The sequence below is a fragment of the Ictidomys tridecemlineatus genome, chromosome 9 (assembly GCF_052094955.1).
Source record: "Ictidomys tridecemlineatus isolate mIctTri1 chromosome 9, mIctTri1.hap1, whole genome shotgun sequence".
NCBI classification, from domain to species: domain Eukaryota; kingdom Metazoa; phylum Chordata; class Mammalia; order Rodentia; family Sciuridae; genus Ictidomys; species Ictidomys tridecemlineatus.
In genome coordinates, this window is record NC_135485.1 from 106998570 (window position 1) to 107022702 (window position 24133).

Consider the following 24133-nt stretch of genomic DNA (forward strand, 5'->3'; position numbering starts at 1 on the left):
ACCCAAAGAAAAAGGTATTTCTCTGCCTGTGTGTCATTATTTCGTGCCAGCCCAGTTCTCCTGGAGTGACCCTGACCCATTTAGTCATGTGCCAGGACAATTCTAGGACTTCAGCATTAAGCTAAAACCATCGAACAGTACTAAATTTGATCTAGGCTGGGCACATGTCATGGCTCTTGGCGAAAATGAACATAAATCCTCTCTAGAGGAAATCAAATGCAGAATACTTTTCACTCCACAGTCATGGTGGGATCATAGTATTTTGAAGAAACTCTTGTCATCACATAACTTGACTGTAATACACTGTTGGACTCACAATAGAGAAAATTTCCAAGGTGGTGGGGAGAAAGAGAACAATAGGAAAAAAAAAAAGAGGAGAAAAGGAAAAGGGAGAGAAGATCCAACAGAATGAATTCCTTAAAACAAAAGACAAAAGGAAACAGCCACTGTGAGTCCATACTAACACAGCAAATGAATTTAACTCAGTCAGCTAACCTATTATAATTTTCGGATACAGAATTCCAACTAACTAAATGAAGTGTTTAAGAAACAGAACAACAAATGAAAAATAAGCAAACAAGAAGAGATTATTGAAAATTACACTTTTGAAATAGAATAGTTAATTGTCACAATTAAAAATGCAAAACGGACAGGCAAAGCAGCAGATTAAAGAGAAACGTTAATGAGAGAAAACTAACGAGCTGAAGAGAAAGTTATTTAACAAGCTATAAGACAGCTCCAAAGAATTTTAAAGAATGCAGTAGAGCAAAGAAAAAGCAAATAAAAGTGAAATCAAAGTTAAATGTCCCTGTACACATAATCTTTCTCCAATCGATACTTACAAAAGGATATTTTAAGAAAACCGATATTAATGGTTCCATAACTGGAAGGCCTAAACATCTCTGATAATTTACATAATCTATAAAACATTCATAAAGAATCCAAAGAACTCTAGTAAAATCTTATCAGAAAACTAAATGTACTTATGTACAGATATGTTTTATATTGAGTAAAAACCTAAGTTTTCCATTTTGTTTTTGCAGTTTTAACTATGTACAATAACAATGAACAGCCCAAATAATCCAAATAACCTCACCTCACATTCAGCAGATCAGCAGCCTTAATTCCCCTTTGTCTTTTATCATAACAGATCCTAAGGATTAGGATATGGAAATGGGGGGAGGCATTATTCCACCTACCACAGAGGTCTTACCAACAGGGATCAGTTCTCTCTTTTTTTTTTTTTTTTAAATAAGGTATTTTATCAATTCAAAAGGTAATGTTATTCATTCCCCAAACCATTATTGGCACTGATAACAAACTGAAAGCTTTTTGGGAAAAGTCTGTTTCTTTAAAAGAATTTAAAATAAAGAGAATTACTGACATACTATAAAGCCATGAAGCCAAATGGAAATAAGCAAGCAACTATGTACACACAAGCAGTCGCCCTCCATTTAGCAGCCAAATGTGTTATGCAAGGAAACCTTTGGTATACCTCCATCCCCAAACCGTTTGACAGGAGCTTCAAGAGCACTGAGCTGCTGGGAGCCAAATACATAAGCAGTTTAATTACTCACTTGACAGGAAACTTGCCACATCTATTAAAGAGATATTGTACTCGATTTATAGATGTTACAAAACATTGCTTATGTAAATCTGTGAATATTCCCTAACATAAACAGTTTTGCATCTGCTTCTTTTCTAGTGATAATACATCTTCTTTAATGAAAGTACTGACAGCATTGGCAAAGTCTGATAAACTAGGACCAACTTATCTTCAAGATAATAAATTAACATTCAGGAATTTAAAATGCACTTATATTTTGGGATTATAACATCTAAGGGCATGAAAATATAACTTGACAATTTTAAAAACTAAAATTTGAGTTTTTATTTGATTTAGCAAATATTTCTGGTCTCTTTGTACTTACATTTTCATTCTATATTATATTGGTAGACATCAATATTTGAAAGTTGGGTGTATACATAAAATATCTTGCTATAGTTTAGATCTTAAGTGCCCCTCAAAGGTCAATCTGGTGCTATTGGGAGGAGGTGGAAACTTTTAACCCATGAGGCCTACTGAGACGAACTGAGGTCACTGGAAGTATGCCTTCAGAGGGGACTGTGGAGCATGGACTCTTCTTTTCTCTCTCTTTTACTTCCTGACCATGAGATGGGCAGTTCAGGCACTCTTGTCATGATGTGCTACCACAAGCCTGAAGTAACAGGGCTAACTGACTGAAATCTCTAAAATGTGAACCAAGAGAGACCTTTTTTGTTTATTAGTTGATTTAGTCTTACATATAAATCAGAGTAACTGTGATTCCAAAGAAGAATTATTTCATGTGCACTGGATACAAGTGAATGTATAAGGATTTATAAAGAGCTATAAAACTATTCCAGGATTAGCATCTTACTTAATGATCTGATAGTGTCTAATGTTTAAATCCATGTACCATATGGAAGGCCAAAAATATGTATCTGTTAATAATGTTGCCTACTCTCTCCTGTGTCTCTAAATGAGCAACACACACACACACACACACACACACACACACACACACTTCACTTAATAAGGCTGTGTTAATAATATGTATGGAAAAGATTTTCACAAGACTCCTCACTAAAGAGCTTTAATGTTCAGTTAGAAAAATTACCTTGTGCTCCTTTACAAAATCAAAAAAAAATAGAATATAAGTAACAATAAGTTATTACTTATTAAATACATACTATAGGTATGTTAAATAATATGCCAGGAATTGTGATGTGTGTGTGTGAATACATGTGCATCACACACAGAGAACAGAAACATACACTATCTTAATTCTTTCAACAACTCTGATATTCCTTCTCTTTAAGGAAGAAAGAAATAGATATTTTATGTTAAAAAAGAGAGAGGACCCCAAATTAAAGGATATAAAATCATCTGGTAAACATTAGGTCCACATATGTGTTAAGGCATGAATTTTTCTTCCATTAATGAGATAAACAGCAAATCTGTACTAAGGTGAGATATTCATTTATACAACAATATATGGAGAAAAGACCATATACTTCAGCATATTTTAATCTGAAAAACCAAATCCTAAAACCAGATATTAAAGTTGTAATGCTGAGACTTTGTTTATTTTATTTTATTTTTTACTGACAGGATTTTATAGAACCCTCCTTCCTTATTTCTCCTATCAGATGCATTTCTTTGACTTAGTGAACATTTGCTTCCTATCTTCCAACACCAATTAGTTGGCCTATTTCTGTTGTATCCCCTGATGTGAAATGCAAGGATGTATTTCTAGTACAGTCATGTGCTGTTTATCAAGGTTCTGGTCAAAGACAGACTGCATATGTAATGATGATTCCGTAAGACAATGAATTTGCCTACTGATGGAAGAGCTTCCTTAGTTTGTATAAGAACACACTGTAATGTTCATACAATGATATCATCTAGTGATGCATTCCTCACAATCTGTCCCTGTCATTAAGTGACACTTAGCTCTATTACATCACAGGATTAGAATGAAGATTAAATTGGAATATATATACATAAAGGCCACTGTCTAGACTAGACAACCCAGGCAATGTGGCTTGAGGATTTGTATGCCTAATAATTATATGATATAAGGAAAATGTCATTATTCTGGTATCTTGATTATGGAAACAGTATCCTTATAGACTGCAAAAGTAGGAACCGAAAGCTTTCTAAAACAAATGACTGAGCAGCCCCTTAATGAATCAGACATTCTACTGGGGATTCAAAGTGAATAAAATATAATCTCCACCTTCAAACAGGACCCAGGTCACCAAAACACACAGATACATTAACATTAATTGTAACCTTATTCTAAGCAGCCATATTAGTATTAAAAGGAAAATATTATGATAAAAGACAAAATAAATTGGCTCATTCTTGGGTAACTGATAAGTTGTGAGAGATAAAATGTGAAGTAGGCCTTGGCCATAAGTTGGAGGAATGTTCCATAAAGAGCTTACATTTGTGAAGATGTGGACATACCTGGTTTTCAAGAAGTAATTAAAGAAAGGTCATTGTGTGAAAAAAAGAATGATAGTTATTGACAAAAACAAATTTCAAGTACAGGTCAGAGAAAAATAAAAATATATTGCTTTATATATATGGAGAATTTACATTGGTGGCAAGGTGATGTTTATCTTCCTTAAATGCAGAGATTTTTCATATATAAAATACCAACAAATAAAAATGTTCTTTCTCTTTGGGTGTAGTAGAAATTATATGAAATGTAGAGCTGGAAGTTCTTAATTTAGGTTTCAGCTCCACCAAATTCTGAATGTCTGATCACTGGTCTCAGCTTTCTTATCTGTAAATTTCAGTTAATAATGACATATACACACATATATCATTATGATATATATGTATATGTATATATATGTATGTATATATTAAAATAATGACATATATTCACATATATATCACTATGATATATACGTATATATGTGTGTATATATATTAAAATGATGTGGTAGTTTTGAAAGCACTATATACATAGAAATATTAGTTATTTTATTAACAAATTTCCCCCTTTTATGTGAGAGGACAAAGGAAATATTTTCATTGCTCAAAGGTTAAAAATGTCTATGAAGTATTTTGTTCATGATAGTACAACTTTTCAAATATCTGTAGTTTGTTTTTATTAGTGATATGTCTGAAAGATACTGCACTCTTAATTTAGATGATACTGTCACAAATGTAATAGCTTTTTATTTATTTTTTTTGGTAGATGAACACAATACCTTTATTTTATTTATTTTTTTAATGTGGAGCTGAGGATCAAATCCAGTGCCTCACACATGCTAGGCAAGCACTCTACTACTGAGCTATCACCCCATCCTGAAATGGAGTTTTTTTGTTGTTTTTTTTAACTTTACCATTTTATTCCTATTCTCTTTTGAGTAAAATAGTCATTTAAAAATTATTTAATTCTTTTTTTGGATAGTGGGTAAAAGTGGGTTTTTTCCTTTCTAGTGTAGTAAATGCATGGTAATTAAAATACCAATTGCAATAATATTTGCACTGGCTTGCAAGATTTTAATTTTATTTACTTTGAATTACATAAAGAAGTGTCAAGAAAATTCTTCCACCTCTTTTGTAACTAAAACTTGCCATGAATCTGTGCATATCTGTGTATAGGCTGTTTCTGTTTGTGGTAATAATAATGTATACCAGAATTTCCACTTTGAACTTGGACCATTAAAGAGAATTTTCTTAAAAAAAAAAAGAAAGAAAGAAATTACTCAAAGGTGAAGTTAAGTTCAGGATGCAGGTAGGGAAGGGAGGCAGGAGAGGGTGAGCAGGCAGGCTGAGCTTAGGTGCAATGGGTATCAAGCCAAGAAAGAAGACCCAGGAGCAGCACTGGGTATTGTAATGTCATATCTAGGGAAAGAACCTGGCAGGATTAAAGATTTGGGAAGGCTGAAAGAGCTCCATCAGTTATTTTCTGCCTGGTCTCAAAATTATTACTCATAGTAGTAAATCAAAGGCCATCAGATGAATAAAGTAAGTAAGATACCCAAAGTCAGAACCAGATCATTCCTCATGAGAATTATTTATATCATGAATCCCAACTATCTTTCTTCATGGTTCATAAAAGAATAAAATATTTTTCTCATTAAAGCAAGCACCTGGAATTTGGTATATATATGCTTGTCCAGGCTGGCAGTACTCACCATTGGAAAATTAAACCTCTCCTGAATGGAAAAGCTAAGATCTCAACCTGAAACATGAACTCTGTGGCTGAAATGCAGCCTTCTTCCTTTGTAGAAGTGCTCAGATCCCAATTGGTTGTAATACTTTTGCCTTCAATAGCCAGGCCAAAGTGCTGTAATGCTATCCTCAATGAAAACAGAGGGAAGACAGTCCCACGTTTAATGTTTTCTAATCTGCTCTGTATCAGAAAGATGTCTGAGGGTCTAGGCTGTAACCATACACTTTCATTAAAAAACAATCACCTTACCCTCAATATGTCAAAATGTTATCAGGAAGCCCTGCATCTGAAATCTGATGTCCAATCGACTGCCTAAAGCGTTCTCCTTCTCCACTGTCCTATCTATTTCAGTAAAATGAAACCCTATATTTATTGACATTTCCTTTCACAAGACATTTCCTTTCAAGATATGTTCTTCTCATACCAGCAGAGGGAGGCCTGATCCACTTCCTGAGCTTTGAGACTGCTCAATTAAGTCTCTCAGGGATTCTCCAGGAGGAATGTAAGTTCCATCCTGTTCCAGCCCAATGCTGTACCGAGGTCTGGTTTCTTGTCTTTTATACCTAAGGATAGATGATTGGGATAATTTTAGAAACTGAAATGTACTGACACAGATAAAGCATTGCAGATAAACACTAATCACAGCAGGTTTGATTTTATCATAAAAATGCAAGACAAGATCAAATGCTGCCCCTAGTTACGGTTTCTAAAATACAAATCTTAAATTTGGCTGATTTTTTAAAAATAAACTTCATGTTTTTTTTACACAGTGTCAACCATTTACAATTTTTCTGCTTCTTTCAACTGCACTTCTATATTCTGTTAATATTTCCACATAGTTTCAATATTTATTCCCTAAGTTATTTTCCTTTTAATTATAATGTTTTCAATGAGAACATGAATTTATTTGAATCCATTCATTGACACATTTGCAGAGTATCATAAATGAATATTAAATTGCCCAAAAGACAAATGACATGGGTATAAAGATCTTTCATATTTTATAAACTAGAAAATAAGTTCTTAGATGACTGAAAATAGTTTGTAGCTGTCATACTTTATTATAACAACTTTTTATTTTAACATTTATTCTATAAATTATATTTAAAAATCTTTTATATGAGAAATTTTTAGCTCAAGAAATATGGAATAAATTGAACTACTCAAAGTTCAGCGTAGTCCTTGCTTTACTTAGAATCAACCTGAGAAGTAATCAGTCCTGGAACTCCCCTGATTTCCTTAGAGGTGAAATATTTATAAGAATAATTTTGATGTCTGAAGTGGAAATGAGTTGGGTACCTATTTATAACTTCCTTGGGATAAATATTTGTCAATAGTTTCAAATATTTTAAGCCTAAAATCCAATTAAACCAAGGAAAGCTTCAATGAAGAAGATCAACAGAAAAAAATGGTAGAATATTAGTTTATGAAAGGTACTATGAAAGCCAAATTCCATATCTATATGTTAGAACCTTACCTGAAGTAACAAAATAAAATGATAAGGACCAATAGCAAACTACAGACAGTCACAGATATAAGTAAGGCCTTGTGGTGTATAGGTCCATCAACAAAATCTGAAATTAAAAAGAGAGTCATGATATGGAGAATATTTTTACTTAAAATGAGGAAATAAATTTTTCTCAAAAGTACTTGCTAAGCAATATATCCAAGATATGAAAACACTTTTAGCATGACAATTGATTAAAAATACACAGACACTCAAAACTACATTTTTGACTAATGTCAATCATCCTTCATGTAGACACATTTCAACAGCACATATTTCCTCTCTGGAAGGAACGGACTTGGCACAGGATAAATGCATGGAGAGAACAGGACAAGAGCAAATGGATGTCCTTCATGAATACAATTTTTTTTTTTTTTTACAAATGGAAACACACTATAAAAGAATGAATGTGTTCTTGCCAAAAGAATATGTGAAACTTTTCAATGATATTATATATTATTAAGTATATATGATACAAAATTTATAATATAAAAATACATTAAACATATTCATTTTGTCTTAACTCTCATTCTTGACAAACTGGATTTACTTAATGCTTGTTTTCTCAAACTTTGTATGAGTAAGAATGAGAGAAAGACATTCAATACAAATACATATTTACATTTACTGACTGTGTGTGTATGGGTTTTTGTTTGTTGGTTGGCTGGTTGGTACTGGGGATTGAAGGCAAGAGCACTTTACCACTGAGCTACATCCTAGCCTTTTTTATTTTGAGATACAGTCTTGCTAAGTTGCTGAGGCTGGCCTCAAACCTGCAATCCTCCTGCCTTAGCCTCCCAAGTCATTGGGATTACTGGTGTGAGCCACCACACCCAGGTAATTTTTATACAGTGGTTGCTGGGCCATATTTTGAGAAAAACGACTTAAAGCCATGTGCACTGTACTCACACAGTAACAGAATAAGTACTGTTTTTGTTAAGGGCAACACTTACCCTTGAGAAGAGTTATTATTGTCTTTTATTACAAGTGGAGATTTTCCAACTGTGTATCTTTACAAATATGGCCACCCAAATAATTTCTTTGGATGAAGTTCTTATCCCACCCAATGTTACTTTTTTTCCATTAAAAAAGTAGATGTTATATGAAGAAAAACTAAAAAGCATCAACTAACTAACGTTAAAAACAAAATCACTACCTCATTACCACACAGGAGAATTTATAGCCAACAGTTAAGTATATGCCATCTTGGTATCATTGTGATGAATAAAAAAATTCATAAGCAAAATCATTCAAAAATGGTATAATATATTGCATTATAGATTATTTTCATTTATAATATTGTGAACATTTTCCAAAACAACAAGTGTTTTTTTTTTCTGAAACATGATTTAAAGACTACATATTATTATATGTAGGGATATCCTAATTAGACAGTATTCTCTTGTTTGTTTAGGAGATTTCAAAGATTTTGCTATAATATTTCTTTATTATAATAAATAGAATTCTAAAGTAAGTAAACACATATGTCTTGGCACATGTCAATGCTTATTTCTTTGGAATTCCCAAAATAATTATTAGGTCAAAGGACATATATTTCAAGTCATATTGTCAAACATCCTTTAAAAAGACCACATTATCTATGTAAGAATGTTTTAATTATTTTGAAAATATTTCAGCCTTACAGAGAATCTATGAGAATAAACAACTCCAATATGCCATTTATTCTCATTGTTAAAATTTTATATTTGTTTTATAATTCTCCTGCTCTATTAGTGTCCCATACATGTGTGTGTATCAGTATACACACACATATGTATACATATATTTGCATTTGTATTTATTTACTTTTGTATGTCTGTATTATTTTTTAACTATGTAAAGTTGCAGAATAACACTCCTATCCACTTGTAAATACTTCTAAAATGAATGTTATAATTTACTTAAGAGTCTAAAATATATGTTTAATAATTATTTATGATCCATATGACTATTTATGAAAGTTTTCTATTTCTCAAAAGACTAGATGATAAACATTAAAAACAAGTAGTTTTATATTCATAAATTCAGAAATGTTGCCAATAGTCCAGGATAAAGGGGTTCAGAACTTGACTACTAAAGTACTCTGCAAAATCCATGACAGCTTTAAAGCAGTGGAACATGTACAATAGCAAGTGCATTGTCTAAAATGCACTACTTAGCAAATCTTGAAAATAATTTGTAGATTCTTAAAATTAGCAGACTGAAATTTTGAAAAAAAATTATTTCAGTAAAATCTTCCTCCATTTCCTGTGTATAAATAAAAAAAAAATTGTAACTAGAAACTTAGCTTAAAATGTATTCCCAGTTTTAAAAGTAAGAAAAGTTTGATTTTGCAGAAATTCAAAAAGAATGCTACTCAACTAAAACTACAGAGGTTCACATAATCACAACACATTTTCAGTATAAGGACACAAAACTCTTTTTAATTCCAGTGATGCAGTTTTACTAAAATTCTCACCTTCCCTTGTCTTTTATTTTTCATGTAAATGATGAGTACAGAATACACTCTAAACTGCAAGAACACTGTATTTACTTCTCATTTCATGATCTTTCTGGTTTGTGAAAACAATGAGACCACAAAGGCTCTAAGAGGTTCTCTCCTTACCAATAAGCTCTTTCTCTAAGGCTAATTTTACCTCCCTTTTCACATTTTTTTTTTTTGGCCCCAATACCCTAGCGCCTGCAGCCTCCCTGTTCATCCCCCCATCTCTCCTCATGAACAGGAGATCCTTAGCAATACACCTTTTGTCACACCAGTCATGTTTTAATCTACCATTACCTGGGCTCAGAGCATTAACAAATGCAAACATTCAAGTCTCTGCCAGAGTCTCCAAAGCCAACAAGGCCAGATACCTATCAAGAAAAGAGCAGAGCCCACAGTTCTCTCTGGGCAGCTTATTTCTACCTGTACTGTCACTCCAACTACTCAGGAAATGGAACCAAGAGGTCCCCAGGGATGTCTAACTGATTCCAAGAGGCAAGTACGGATCGTCAGCAACTTTGAAACAAAACTGCACCTGTCACTACTAATGACCCAGCAGAGGAGTAGTTAGGAACTCCTCAGGCTGACAGGACTGTGTTTACAGGACTAGAAGGTGGTTCATATTTGCAACATGAAATAAAAAGGAAAAAAAAAATCATACAGCTAGAAAGGATCTTGGAAAATAATCACTTGCCCAAAGATATCTTTTCAAGCACTCTAAGTATTAATGATTATGGATAATCGGGAGATATCATCCAATCAATACAGTATAAAGAATTTAAAAAGAATAGCTTTGACACACAATGTTAGTAAGAACATTATATATTTACTTTTATCATATGTTGGGATTTCTTTTTACAGTTAAATCTAGATTTAAATTCTTCTTAAGAATAAAAACAATATTCTAGTTATTCTCACGTATAAAACTGTTTAGGGTCGTATCTCCTTATAATAAAGGTGATTTAAGAAACAACTTTTATATCCAAATTTCTGTATGAGAATGGGGGGGATAAGTTAATTACCTCTGAATTCCTTTCATCTGTCTTACACACAAATTTAATCCGAATTTCCCAGATAGGAATTGAGTGTTTATTTTATTTTATTTTTTGGGGGGATATGGGGGGACAAATACCAGTATATTTTATGTACACTGGTAAGAAAAGACAGAGACATAGCTGGCAGTGGGCACAAAACCCAGTCATGTGTCATTCTCAAGAGCTGCCCAGTTGGAAGGCAGTTCTACCCACTTTAACAATCGCCCCTTTTTGCAGCTCCTCCAAGTCTGAATGGCCTCAGGGTAGAGGAGTTCTCCTTGCCTTGGCCACAGCTCAAGGACTGGGCCTCTCACCAGCCTGCTCTCCTGATGCCAATTCTGCACAGCCCACAGCTTCCTAAATACAAGTTCCCACAAGAGTTGAGCCACTCAGCAGCTACCTCAGGAGGAGATCCATGCAGAGTGAGAAACCAGGACTAACGGGGCCGGCTGTTTAGTAGCCTTTGGTGTCCTGGGCCAGTCCACAGACCAGTCCACTCTCTAGTTACAGATCATGAACGTGGTCCCCTGCATGTTTGAGTGGCTTTGGACATTTGCTCGGCTTTCCTGCACCATCTCTTCTTCAGTGCCAGTCACAACAGCCTATGCTTATTCACAGCAAGAACACACAGTGGGCACCAAAGGAGCGAAGCATTGCAAGAAATGTTAGCACTACTCCCTGGCAAGGAACTGAGCTCCGTCTCGTATACTGGTCTACAATACTGAAGGCACAACCTGCACAACAGAAGGTCCATTCTGGGCTCCCCTTCACATGCTGTACACTAGCATACATTCCATCTGTTGAGGAGAATATGGATGTTTCACTAGTTAGATGCCTTTACCTAGAGACTTTAGTTTATAATTGGCAGTATCGAAAGGACAGCATTTTATTTACTTACTTGTTGGCTTATTTATTTGTACTAGGGATCTAACTCAGGGTGCTCTTCCACTGAGCTACATCCCCAGGTTTATTTTATTTTATTTTTTGAGACAGGGCCTAAGTTGCCCAGGTTGGCCTTAAATTTGTTATCCTCCCACCTCATCCTCCCAAATCACTGAGATTATAGATAGGTGTAGACCACCATTTCTGGCATGTCAGGGATAGCATTTTAAAATAAATCTGTAAGCTGCGCACATTACATTTATTACACGGAAAAAAATTTTTTCAACTTTGGAAATTCTGTATTATAATTTGACTGAAACTACATTAAAATTATCACATTCCAAAACAGAAGGTTATTTCTGAAAATTTTTCTATAAAGTCTATATGTAGTATATAAGTAATTTCAATATTTAAACATTAAAACCCACACCAACTTTCTTCAATTATAGAAATTTTGTTTTTTCAAAAGCCAAATCAGCATCTTACTTAATAAAGCAAGAGCTTCTATTTATTTCATTTTGACACTGTTATCATTTCTTTAAGTAGTCATTAAAAATAAACAAATGCTGCTATAAACCGGGTGTGGTGGCAGACGCCTGTAATACTGGCGGCTTGGGAGGCTAAGGCAGGAGGATCACAAGTTCAAAGCCAGCCTCAGCAAAAGTAAGACACTAAACAACTCAGTGAGACCCTCTCTCTAAAATAAAATACAGAATAGGGCTGGGGATGTGGCTCAGTTGTCAAGTGCCCTGAGTTCAATCCTGGGTAACAAATAAATAAATCAATGTGACTTAAGAAGTAATTTTGGAATGAGGGACTTCTTCACATCCTCCTTCACTTCAGAACAGACATTTCTTCTCATTTCTATTCTTACCAACAGCTGTAGTGTTCCTAAGCTTCTGAGTCATATTTTGTTTTTGATGAAGGTGTTGGAGTTGATCTAATTATTTTTCATATTTCCTCATTCTGGAGAAAGAATATTATCCTAAGGTATTTTGCTTTGCTGGTGCTGCAGTGAAAAATAAGCAAAGCAAATCGTGCCACGCACAGGCTGTGTAAATTTAATGAAGTTAACCTTTTTGTATATTGCAATTTCCTCATCTTTAAAATGGGACCATTAGTCCTAAGTACCTTGTAGAGTTGCTGTAAGGTATAAATTGGGTTAGTTCACATAATACTCAGCACAATGCTTTGTTTAAATTAGTCATTTTAGTTTTTAAATTTCATCCATGTAGCCTATCCTTCCTCACACTTAGGTAATTCTTGTTCATCTGTAAAGTCTTATTCAAGTGTCACTTCTACAAGGCTATTTTGATATCCTCCCACCCCAGAGGTAGCCACTCACTTTTTTATGTTACTAACACACTTTATTATCTAACTCTATTATTGAAGTATTTTCACCAAACCTAAGTCAATTATTTACATTTTCTTTCTCGAATTCTAAAGTATAGTTTGGAAAGCAAAAATTGTCTTTATCCATTTCTATATATCTTATTGCTTGAATTTTTTAAAAATTGTGAATTTTTGATGTGAATTCTTTTTCTTTTTAAGAAATAAAATAAGCCAGGTGTGATGTAGCACACCTGTAATCCCAGTGACTTGGGAGTCTGAGGCAGGAGGATCACAAGTTCAAAGCCAGTCTCAGCAACTTAACAAGGTCCTAAGCAACTCAGTGAGACCCCGTCTCAAAATAAAAAATAAAAAGGGCTGGGGGTATGGCTCAGTGGTTAAGTGCTCCCTGAGTTCAATCCCCAGTACAAAAAAAAAAAAAAAGGAGAGAGAAAGAAAGAAAGAAAATCCACCATGAAGGATCCCTTGAACCCACTTATATAATACTTAGCAATCAAGACCATGACAATACAAATCATTTATTTGTGTGAGAACAAAGAGGAGAAAGGAAACATGGGAGTTATTTTTAATATAAAGTCTTTTGGGACTTAATATCTTTTTTTCAATGAGCAAAACTTAAATGTATAAGTTTTAAAGTTAAAACTTATAAACATCATCCCTATTTTATCAGTCTATTGATATATGATGAGTAAAAATTACTCTAGCATTGATAAAATGAAATGTCATATAGCAAATGATCTTTTATTTAGTCTTTTATAAGGTTTTTATTTTAAAATCAAGGAAGCCAAATGGTAGTTTCCAAGTTAAATACAACTTCTGAATACCTTTTGTGGGTAATCTCCCTCTGCTCTCCTGAGACACCCTGCAAGCTCTAGGAACTACAACTCTGGGAGGGAAGTGGGGAGAAGTCAAAGCAACACACATCCTAAAAGTATAATCACAGACAACTACTGTCCCCAGAACTGTCTGCATGCCTCTCTGAGTGACAGGTTCATTATGTTATCTTGCCTCAGCCCTCCGTTTCAGCTCTGAAAAATGTTGCAAGTAGAAGAGCTGGAAAAAGAAAAAATGCTTCCCATGTTCATTTTTACTGTGCCCAAGCTTTGCCAGCCTGAAAGTCATCCTGGCCTTACCTCTGTTTTTCAGTGGAGGCAAAGTAGGGTGGAGGTCTTTATTACATTCATTCCTTTCTGTGCAGCATTCAATTGATCTTCTTTGATGAGGAATAGGAGTGTCCTAAAATTGAACCCAAACAGCTTTTAGTGAGTCTCCTCTAAATTTCAAACTCAGTTCATCTAAAATATAAGAAACGATTACTAAGAGAACTCATTTAAACATCCAATAATTTTATACAAACATCTTGAAAATGTTAGTTTGTATCAGATAATCCATTTCAAACTATTGTATATTATTGCAACTTCTGCATTTCAATCAAATTACCACTATATTTGTAATAATCAGTGTCCATAAACTGAGGAAGAAGTCTTGGTTTAATGCAATTAGATAAAATGGGTTTTGAAGAATATGAACTAATGACACACTAACAAGAAGTTAACAAAAATAAAAAGGACATTTCACAAAAAAAGGGAGAATTGGTCCAATGAGAATTTTTAATTGCTTTCCAGATTCCTAAAAATGGGCTAGCCAGGAAAAATAACTATTTTGTCTTACTTGAATCTTGGTAGAAATACAGCCAATGCAAAATTACAAATGAAATCGGGTTATCTTCCTTACCCGACACTGAAAATCTGAACCTTCTAGTCCTAGACACCCAGAAGTGACCACAGGCATCCCAGAGTCGTCTTCCTCTATCATTGTGAAACAGTATCCGTCTGTGCTAAAAGCAAAACCAGCAGAAAGACACAGAGAAAGAGAGAGACAGGTGGGGAGGCAGAGGGAGAAAGTCTGTGAGTTCAGGGAAAGGAAAATACATGACATGTATCATTTGCTTCATTATAAATAAGGAGAAAGTCAATGATCTTTATAGGTTACACACTTTGGAGAATCTCAAAACTTCCCTTTTATGAAAGTAAATTTAATTATCATAGGAACATTTAGTAATATCTTCTCTACCTAGAAATTTGTGCAACGGGATGTAAAATGTCCAAATAACACATATCATTTATTAACATGGATAACCATATATACCACTGATGAACTTTGGCCCTTCACAGATACCACTTGCCTGGACAAATCAAGACATAAAACTCTGAGGAAGTAGTACCATCCTCACCTTTTATGTGAGAAAACTGAGGCTCAGAGAACATGAGTCATACAGTCAGTGAGAGAAGGCAGGCAGGGGTTGGAACCCATGAAGGTGAACATTTAGGCCGGCTCCCCTTGGCCTGAGGTAGTGCAGTAAACTTATTATCACTGAGGTATGACAACTACAGACCAGTAGGAGCCAGTCCAGCAGGGCATATCTTAGGTAGCAAAGACTCCACCATTGGGTTCCCCTGCCTCTGGGTTGGCCAGAAGTTTGGCTTAAGCAGTCTGGGCTTATGCTGGGAGTGGATAAGGGCAGACAACAGAAAGAAGGGGTTTTGACAAAACAATCAAAAAAAGCAAATTTTTAATTTCTATGTTTTCCTAGGTTAACATTCACTAATGTTATATATTTTTTTAACAAGAGAGAAAATAGTAATATTTCTTCTATTTTACAGATGAAGAAATTGGAGATAAGAGAGAATACTATACTTATATAAGGTTGAAAGATAAATATTTGCAAAACCAGGGTTTGGATAAAGGCTCTCTTACTTAATTCCTGCATAATTTTTTGCTATCCTGGGCCTAAAATGAAAAACAAGAACTGGTAAAAATAAAACTATTTGAGAACAGACATTACTGTCTTCACAAGTTTGGGTAATAAATGCCAGTAGACTCCCAGTGTAAGCCATAAGCCACTATTGCAGGTCTTCTGAATCAAAGTACTAAAACATATCTCCATTCTTTTCTTATGCATATGCATGCTCAGTGTCCAAGATGGAGATGACAATAGTCCTGGAAGGTCAGGGAAGGAAGCTTGGAGCATATATTAACTGTGATTTGTAGTTTGTCTGTTCTGTCTTAGCGGTAGCAGCATTCTGCCATACATAAGCCCTTCAGTTATCATCAACATTTTTAGAAGTGTTTACTCAGCTTATCACCCTCAAGCAATCCAGCATGCCTCAGTTTATAAGAAGTAGCTGAGCAAAGTTCACATACACTAATGAATGGCTTGGAAGGGTCAATGATAAATACCTTTGTCAGACGAAGGTCAAATGCATGAATATTACTGAGAAGAAAAAGATTCTCTCAATAGCCTATGTTCTAAATTCTCTGGGGCTTTTTAGCCAATTCACTAAAATTGCCAGGAAAATGTAAACCATATAGATGCTGAAGGTAATAAATAAGTGTTCCTTAGAAATTTAAACAATTTGAGTGAAAAGTACTCATATGGTTTTTAAAATTCTTTTCCTACATACTTAGACAATATATAACCTACATTTCTTATCTAAAGCAAGACTCAGGAACTATCAGAAATAAGCCATCCTAATTTTCTGACATTAGGAATTCATAGGGGCTAGAGCAGTCAATGTAATATATTAAATCTACAGAATAGTTTCTCTTTAATCATGAGTTCCCTTTAATCAAAGACTGAAAATAAGGACTTGTAAATTTATAAGAGTAAAAATAGTGGGGAGGGGTGCTGTGCACGGTGGTGGCATATGCCTGTAATCCCAGTCACTCAGGAGGCTGAGGCAGGAAGATCACAAGTTTGAGGCCAGCATAAGCAATTTATGGAGGCTCCCATCTCAAAATAAAAAATAAAAAAGGCTGGGGATGCAACTCAGTGGTGGTGCAAACCTCTATGCTTATTTTCTTGACACCAGTATTGCAAAAAAAAAAAAAAGAATTAAAATGGCAATAGAAAAAATCAGATAAAGATGTTGGCAAGTACGGTTATAATGCCCTAGAAAATACAAAACTGAAGGAGAATAACTCAAGCTTTAAATGTACACCTCCTTGTTTGCAAAGAGAGGAATCAAAAAATATATAAAAGGATGGTGAAAGAGAGAAAGACTCTAGAGAAAAGAATTCATTTGCCATCAATATAAATTCAGAAAGGAATATTAGTTGAAGAACAAGAAAGAAGGTGACAGAGCCATTTTGGGGCATATTATCTGCAGCAAGCTAAAGTAATTTATAAATTCCTCACTGAAACTGCTGTCTAGCAAGGAACATTAACTGGAAACTAGCTTGAGAATCACAGGAGAGCTTTTAATTCTCAAACAAGCATAAATCTAAACCAACCTATGCTCCAGAGTCAAAGCTGATCAACTCTGCCCACCCTCAGGAGCTGGTCGCCGGATGTCACATACAGAGGGCAACTGACTCCTCCCATTGGCTTATTGATGGCTGCCTGGGTGACCTATTTAAACTTAGTTATATGTGTGCAGATTATCAGCCTCATTCCTACAGTGTTGATAGTGACAGGAAGAGGAAATGTAGAATCATAATGGAAATCAAAATAGAAATAATTTTAAAACCAAATCAAAAGTAGTGAGATGTATACATTAATATAAGATGAATCACGGTGAGAGTGGTGATCATGAATTTTTAAAAATAGAAGAACAACAGATGTATCATTTTTAAAATTCTGCCCCCTCTGGGTCACAGGCAAAGAAAAGTACACAACGAAACAGGATAGCACTTGAGAGCATACAGAGTGTTGCTGATGGATGCCTCACGGAACACCAAATTCATAAAAAAGCAAAGAATGAGAATTCAAAGGTTACATGAGGTCACAGCAGGGAAAATATAGCTCAACTCTCCAGATGGTTCTGCAGGATTAAGGCTTCTTAAATTTGACCAATATTCTAAGAGCAAAGGGGTGTCTGGAACATCTAGAAAGATCATCAAGGGAGTAACCATTTCAAGAGATTTTTCAGTGTGTCCAAGTGAACATAAACCAACAAGAAAGGAGTGCACCTGCTTTAAAGCTTCGAGGGACTAAATGATATGCTTTTTAGGTAGATATGCAAGTAGAGACTGAGGGTTTTTAATTCCTCTCATTTCTGGTCACATCAGTTTATAATCCTCATTCATGAGCTTTGCAGATGGTGAAAAACTTCATACGTCATTAAAAACTGCACTGACAGCATTTTGATTTAATGTGTGTACAAGGCTCATCCAAGCCTTGGTCCCTTCACCTCTATTCTTCCACTAAGACCTCAGGTCTCTCTTTTGAAAACCCAAGGGCTACTCACAGCCACCAAGCTGAGAAGGCACTATTGTAAAACTTTTGCTCTAACTAGTTTAAATCTTTATATAAAGATTAATGTCACTGTGAAATAATTTCTAAAAGTGTATCTGCTTCGCTCAATCAAGTGAATGAAAATTTAAAAGTATTATTTCAAATTTAGTCTCTACAAAAAATAATTATATAAATGAGTGCAATATGTTCAATATCACCTACCCAAAGAAATAACAGTTCTCTTGACTGATCAATATTTATCCTTCCCTCTTTTAGTTATAACGCTAGAATTCATAAAGTTAGTCTGAATGTGATTGTTAGAATGGATCTCAGAAGGCTGGTTAATATTGGGTCATTTGTAAGCAAATGCTTGAGAGCATCCTATCTTCAAAAATATCAATTTCATATGCAAGGGAATAAAGTAAGTTTTCAAAATTTCCTGTCACAGGTAAACTCAAAAGAGGTGCACAACTTGTCAAGTTGCTATTTAAATCACGCACATTTCAGTCCATTGACTAAAACAGCTGGAAATGCATAGAGCTTTTCGTTAATGGTGGTTCATTTGATATTTGTTGAGAATACTATGACTCTGGCTGAGTTATGGCAAGAATGTCAGGGCAAGAACGACGGGGCCTTTGCTTTTGAGCTAAGTGACATTAGAGTCACTAATACAGGCCACCAAATCCTAAAAGAAAAAGAACAGCATTCAATGGAGCAGTAGGAATAGAAATCACAAGCTACCTAAGTGTTTTCTACCAATTAGAAAGTTTTTTTTTTTTTTTAAAAAAAAAAAAGATGAATAGCAAAGCAACAGAATTCTAGAGATTTGTTTCCCTTCCTTAACTTCTTAGATAGATTCCCATACAAATGGAAAGGAATGGAATGAAATATATATGGCTCTACTGTGCCCTCCTCTGGCTTTTTCTCTGAGAGGGCTGTGCAGTTGGGAGGTGCAGTTGCATTAATGACAAAGCCCCAGTGGGGATTGCCTTTTTCTATTCTGTCCTCAAGAACATGTAACTAGCATACACCCCTCCTCCCTGGTCAACACACTAAACCACTTAGTATTGTGTTTATTTTTTCTGACGTATAAGACTTCTCCACTCTGTCTCAGTTTATACACTCATCAAGTACTCATATATTTTTACCTCCACCACCCTGTACAGATCCCCACTGTCTCTTTGAAGGACTTCTCTCCTCTCTTAACCCTTTACCCACTGCACACAGTATTGCCTGATAGATTCTACATTTTCTTGCTTTGATCAATAACCTTCAATGGTTCTCTATGTACCATTTTAAAGAGCCCTACACTATTGACTTCTCATTAAGCCCAATAACAAACTGGCCTCATTTGACATTCTCATTTCTGATTAACGAGAGGCATAAAAGGAGAGTTATCTTTCATAAAAGGCTCTGTCAGCAAATTTGAAATCACATACTCTTCCAACTAAATAAATTTCTAATGAGGGACGCACCATTCTTCTAAGTGCAATAGTTCGAAATCAGAATGCTCTCCTGGAAAAGAATCATAAAGTTCAATGTTTAGGTGGCCTGGGCAACAGTGGCAAAAACTGGATGGCTTACAGTGATACTCAGCATACAAGGTAAGCACGTTCATTTTAAATCCTCTGAGACTAGGTCAGGAGCACCTGTCTGAAGACTCAGGAAGAGGTTTAAAAGTCCCAAGTTAATATACCCTGTAAAAAGACTTGCAGCCCCTAAGATTTTCCTTTTGGCCCTATGACCTTCAAGATACATAGTGGGAGACCTGTCTAGTTCCCAATTTAAGCAGCTTGGTGTCATTTGCATAACTTTTGTGCAAACATACATTTCAATTTATCATCTCTCTAAAACCTGAAAACTTTGGGGCAGAATTTTTGTCCAGTGTCCAATACTAAAAATTACCTCTGAAAAAAGAATGTAACATAATTTTTAGAAATGGATAGACATTCATGAAGGCGGGAAGAAACCTGAAAGAGATGTTGAGAGAGAACAAATATGACTATCACAGATCACAGTAGTAAAACAGGAAGGCTATATAAAGCCAGACTCAGTTATATACAGAAAAATAAACAAGTCTAAGATAACACTTGCTAGAACAGGAAAATGACACAGAACATTTGCATAGTGAAAAAATCACATAAGAAGAGTTATTTAAGACTTTGCATTGATGGTCTATGGTCCTAGGAATAGAATCAGGAATTGGAAGGATCACAATGCAAAGTTACTCTTGGAAGAACATTTAGAAGACAGACATCGTCGTGAGGGGAAAAGTAAAATGGCTTTACCCTTACTTTGGATTATAGATATATAGATACTCAGTCATGATATATTTGCACTATATTCTCCAATATGCAAACCATGAGCAATGGGAATGGCATGCAAATTGGGTAGCAGACACACGTGCAGCTAATAGAGATCAATCCAGGCATGACTTTGGCCTTGGAGCTTGGTTGATAGAGCAATCAATTGATGGTACTAGTGAAGAATTTACGAACCCCTGAAATGACGACACATCCTCTGAATTAACATATCTCACAATCTCACAGTGACGTATTTCAGAATCTCTTTATAATAGATAGTACTCGTTTCTAGTCCCTTTTGGGATGTAATGAACATGAAGCCTTACCGGGACACACTGTTTGACTGACATTTGCCTGGTACAAGGCCTCAGGCCAAACAACTTAGACCAGCCCTTATGTAAGGCATAAGAAAGCACCCCTTTGCCTTGAAAACTGCTTTACTTCAGAGTGTAAGACTTAATGCAGCGTTGCTTAAGTTATATCCCAGCAGGACAGAAAATTGCTTATTGCTGGTCTGTGAAGGAGTTAAATATAGAAATTGAAACTCATACAGCAATTTCAGTGTATAAATCCATGTCTAAATGACAGAAATAGAAAAAAAGGGGGCATGTAATTTGCAAAGTTTATATTCTTTTTTAATAATTCATTTTTATTTTACTTTTAGAGGGGGTGGCTATCTTTCACCAAAGAAATCTAGAGAATTACTCTTTGGAGGGCAAAGAATCCAGTGTGAGCTAACAGAAATGAAGGTGGAAAGTCAAGGATTTACTCTATGTCTTAGGACAAGGGAACAAAAGTAGTCCCTGTGATTTGCACATTATTGATCTCAGCTCATGGAAGTCTCAATTGGATTTGAAATCTCATTAGAAAAATACATGTACATTTTACTCAAGAGTGGATGTTGGGACTGAGGACGTGGCTCAAGCGGTAGTGCGCTCGCCTGGTATGCGTGCGGCCCGGGTTCGATCCTCAGCACCACATACAAAGATGTTGTGTCCGCCAAAAACTAGAAAATAAATATTAAAAAATTCTCTCTCTCTTTCTCTCTAAAAAAAAAAAAGAAGAAAAAAAAGAGTGGATGTTCAATCCTCTAAGAAGCAGTGTCAGGGTAGGCTTTTGGCTAAGAGGAGGTAGAGAGGGAAGATGGGAGGGGAGGGGAGGGGAGGGGGGATAGTAGGGGATAGGAAAGGTAGCAGAATACAACAGTCACTAATAAGCCATTATGTAAAAATGTGAGTATGTAACAGAAGTGAGTCTGTATTATGTATTTGGGGAGTACAAAACCCAATTGAGTCAAATGTATGAAAGATGATATGTCTTGAGCTCTGTAATGTTTTGAACAATCAATAAAAAAATAAAAAAATAAAAAAAAAAATAAAAAAAAAAAAAAAGAATTCGTGATTTTGGAATTGTGGCCACAATTTCTCATCATGTCATCATACCCACTGATTACTTAACTTTCCATAGCCTCAGATTTCTTACCTGGAAAATATAGATAATGCTACATTCTATATAGAAATGTTTATTAGTTAAAGATAGGTAAAATAAATATGCTACTGAAACTTATAAAAGTGATTTTAAACTTATAAACTTATAAAAGTTTCACCAAATATTAGTTTTCTGTTGACCTCCCCAAGTTAACCCACCTATGCTGGTCATAACTATGTTCTTTTGAGGGATTCTTTGGTCATTGCTGCTTTTCTTCCTGTGATTTTCTTTCTTTCATTATCAAAAATCAAAGATTGGCAAACATATAATTCAAAGCCCATCTCAACCTGGCTTCCATCTCTACTACCTTAAATATTTCCAACCTGATCCTATTGATGTCATTGGACCTGACTGCCATTTTCGAGTTCTTTTTCTACTTGACCTCAAATTGCATTGAAGACAGTCAGCCTTAATATTTCCCTTGGTAAAATTAGCATTGGGGACACTAATTCTTAATCTCCTGGGACATGTCCTTGACCCAAGCACTAAATGTCTCAAGGCTCAGTCCTGCTCTGGTAGGTGGTAGACTGTTCTACTATTGATCCCAATTCCTCATCCTTCTCCATCATGATGGCTTCCCCTTGACTTTGAGCTTGACTGCATCACTTGATTTGATTAATGGAATATCAGAGGACATGATGCAGAAAGGGGCTTTAAAACATCACTCCTCCACGGGAGTGATGAAATGAGAAAGAAATGTCCCAGGCAACCACTGGTCCAAGAAAAATGAAGAAATATAGAGCAAGCCTGTACCCCATTGGCAGTCTGAAGTCAAGCCCACCCAATCCCAGCAGAGCCCAGCACAATTGCAACCCATCTATCAAACTCTATGTGAAAAAAAATAAACGTCTTTACATGTAAGCCTCTGTGACTTTGAGATTGTGTATTTTACAGCAAACACTAACCAATGCTCCACGTACGCTACACTATCAAAGCAATCTTTATTCTGAGCACAGATCCATATCCCACTGTACAGACTGTTTCACTTATTTATTGGAAAATGTCAAAAAAAAAAAAAACTCAATTTGGAGCCAGGAACATGGTTCTTTGCCTCTGTCTTCTTTCAATAAAAAGCTATACTATGCACCTAAATCTAAACCTTAGTCTTGTAAAATTCTTTTGTCCTCCTCCCTCCAATATCCAATCCATTAACATTCAACTTTACCTTCTGAATGTTTCTCAAATGCATCCAATTCTCTCACTAACACCACACTAGCTCCAGATCCTTTTCTCATGTGGACTGTTCTTACTGAATCCCCTTCCAAGTTCTCTAACTGTATTTCTTGAATTCACTTTTGTTTCCTCCTGACCCATTTAATATACTGCAGCAAAGCAAATTTAAAAAGACAAAAAGGATCATGTAACTCTCCACTGGCCCTACCACTGAAACACCTCTATCAATGGCTTCCAAGGCTCTTAGGTTTGCTTACGATAGCCTACCAGGCATAGTTATCTTTCCCCTGTCTCCATGCTCAGCTCCTACCACATCTCCTACACCCTCTGTTCTAAGAAAACCAGTCTTCTTTGAACACAATAAGCTCCCCTTCTTACAATAGAGAATTTCCCTGCCTGGCCATTTTCTCCCAAGCCAACTTAGTACACTCCTGTGGCTAAAAAAAAAAAAAAAAAAAAAAAAAAAAAAAAAAAAGGCAAATATTTTAAACTGAGATAGATATGGAAAATCCTAAACAAAGGATTACTAAGACAATAGCTCAAATGATACAGAGATGTATTACGAACACCACAGGCTTAGATAAAACAGTAAACTACCTCCCCTTAATTTGCTTCCTCCTGCTAATTTATCTTTATTCAGAAAAACAAATTAATTTTCCTGACAATCTTCTGTTTATTGTAAAGAGACAGTGTTTCCCAGGAAAAACAACTATAAATTATTTTACCATAGCACAAAACTCAGTGATCTCTGAATTGTTCTGCAGTAAAGAGCCAAGTTACCAGACCACCCTGGATCCCAAATTCCATGTCTAAAATGAGAATATGCAATTCCCCTCCCTTTACTGCTGATTAAATGAGACATGTGCTTTTGAATACACCCAACAACTTCTCTCCCTGTGTTAGTCAGTTAATATGTTATTTCTTGTGTTAATTATAT

The 24133-nt window shown here is 35.2% G+C and overlaps 1 protein-coding gene across 14 annotated transcripts in view; it reads right to left on the reverse strand.

Moving 5' to 3' along the window:
• Bmpr1b (bone morphogenetic protein receptor type 1B) overlaps nucleotides 1–24133 on the reverse strand; it is a 360238-nt gene that overhangs the window by 19187 nt on the left and 316918 nt on the right. For all 14 annotated transcript variants that reach the window (XM_078021903.1, XM_078021900.1, XM_078021899.1 and 11 more), the window contains 4 exons: nucleotides 14731–14833; nucleotides 14130–14232; nucleotides 7219–7315; nucleotides 6166–6304 (listed from right to left, as the gene is read on the reverse strand). In XM_078021903.1, the coding sequence (XP_077878029.1) occupies nucleotides 6166–6304; nucleotides 7219–7315; nucleotides 14130–14232; nucleotides 14731–14833 (442 nt within the window). The remainder of the gene's footprint in view (nucleotides 1–6165; nucleotides 6305–7218; nucleotides 7316–14129; nucleotides 14233–14730; nucleotides 14834–24133) is intronic.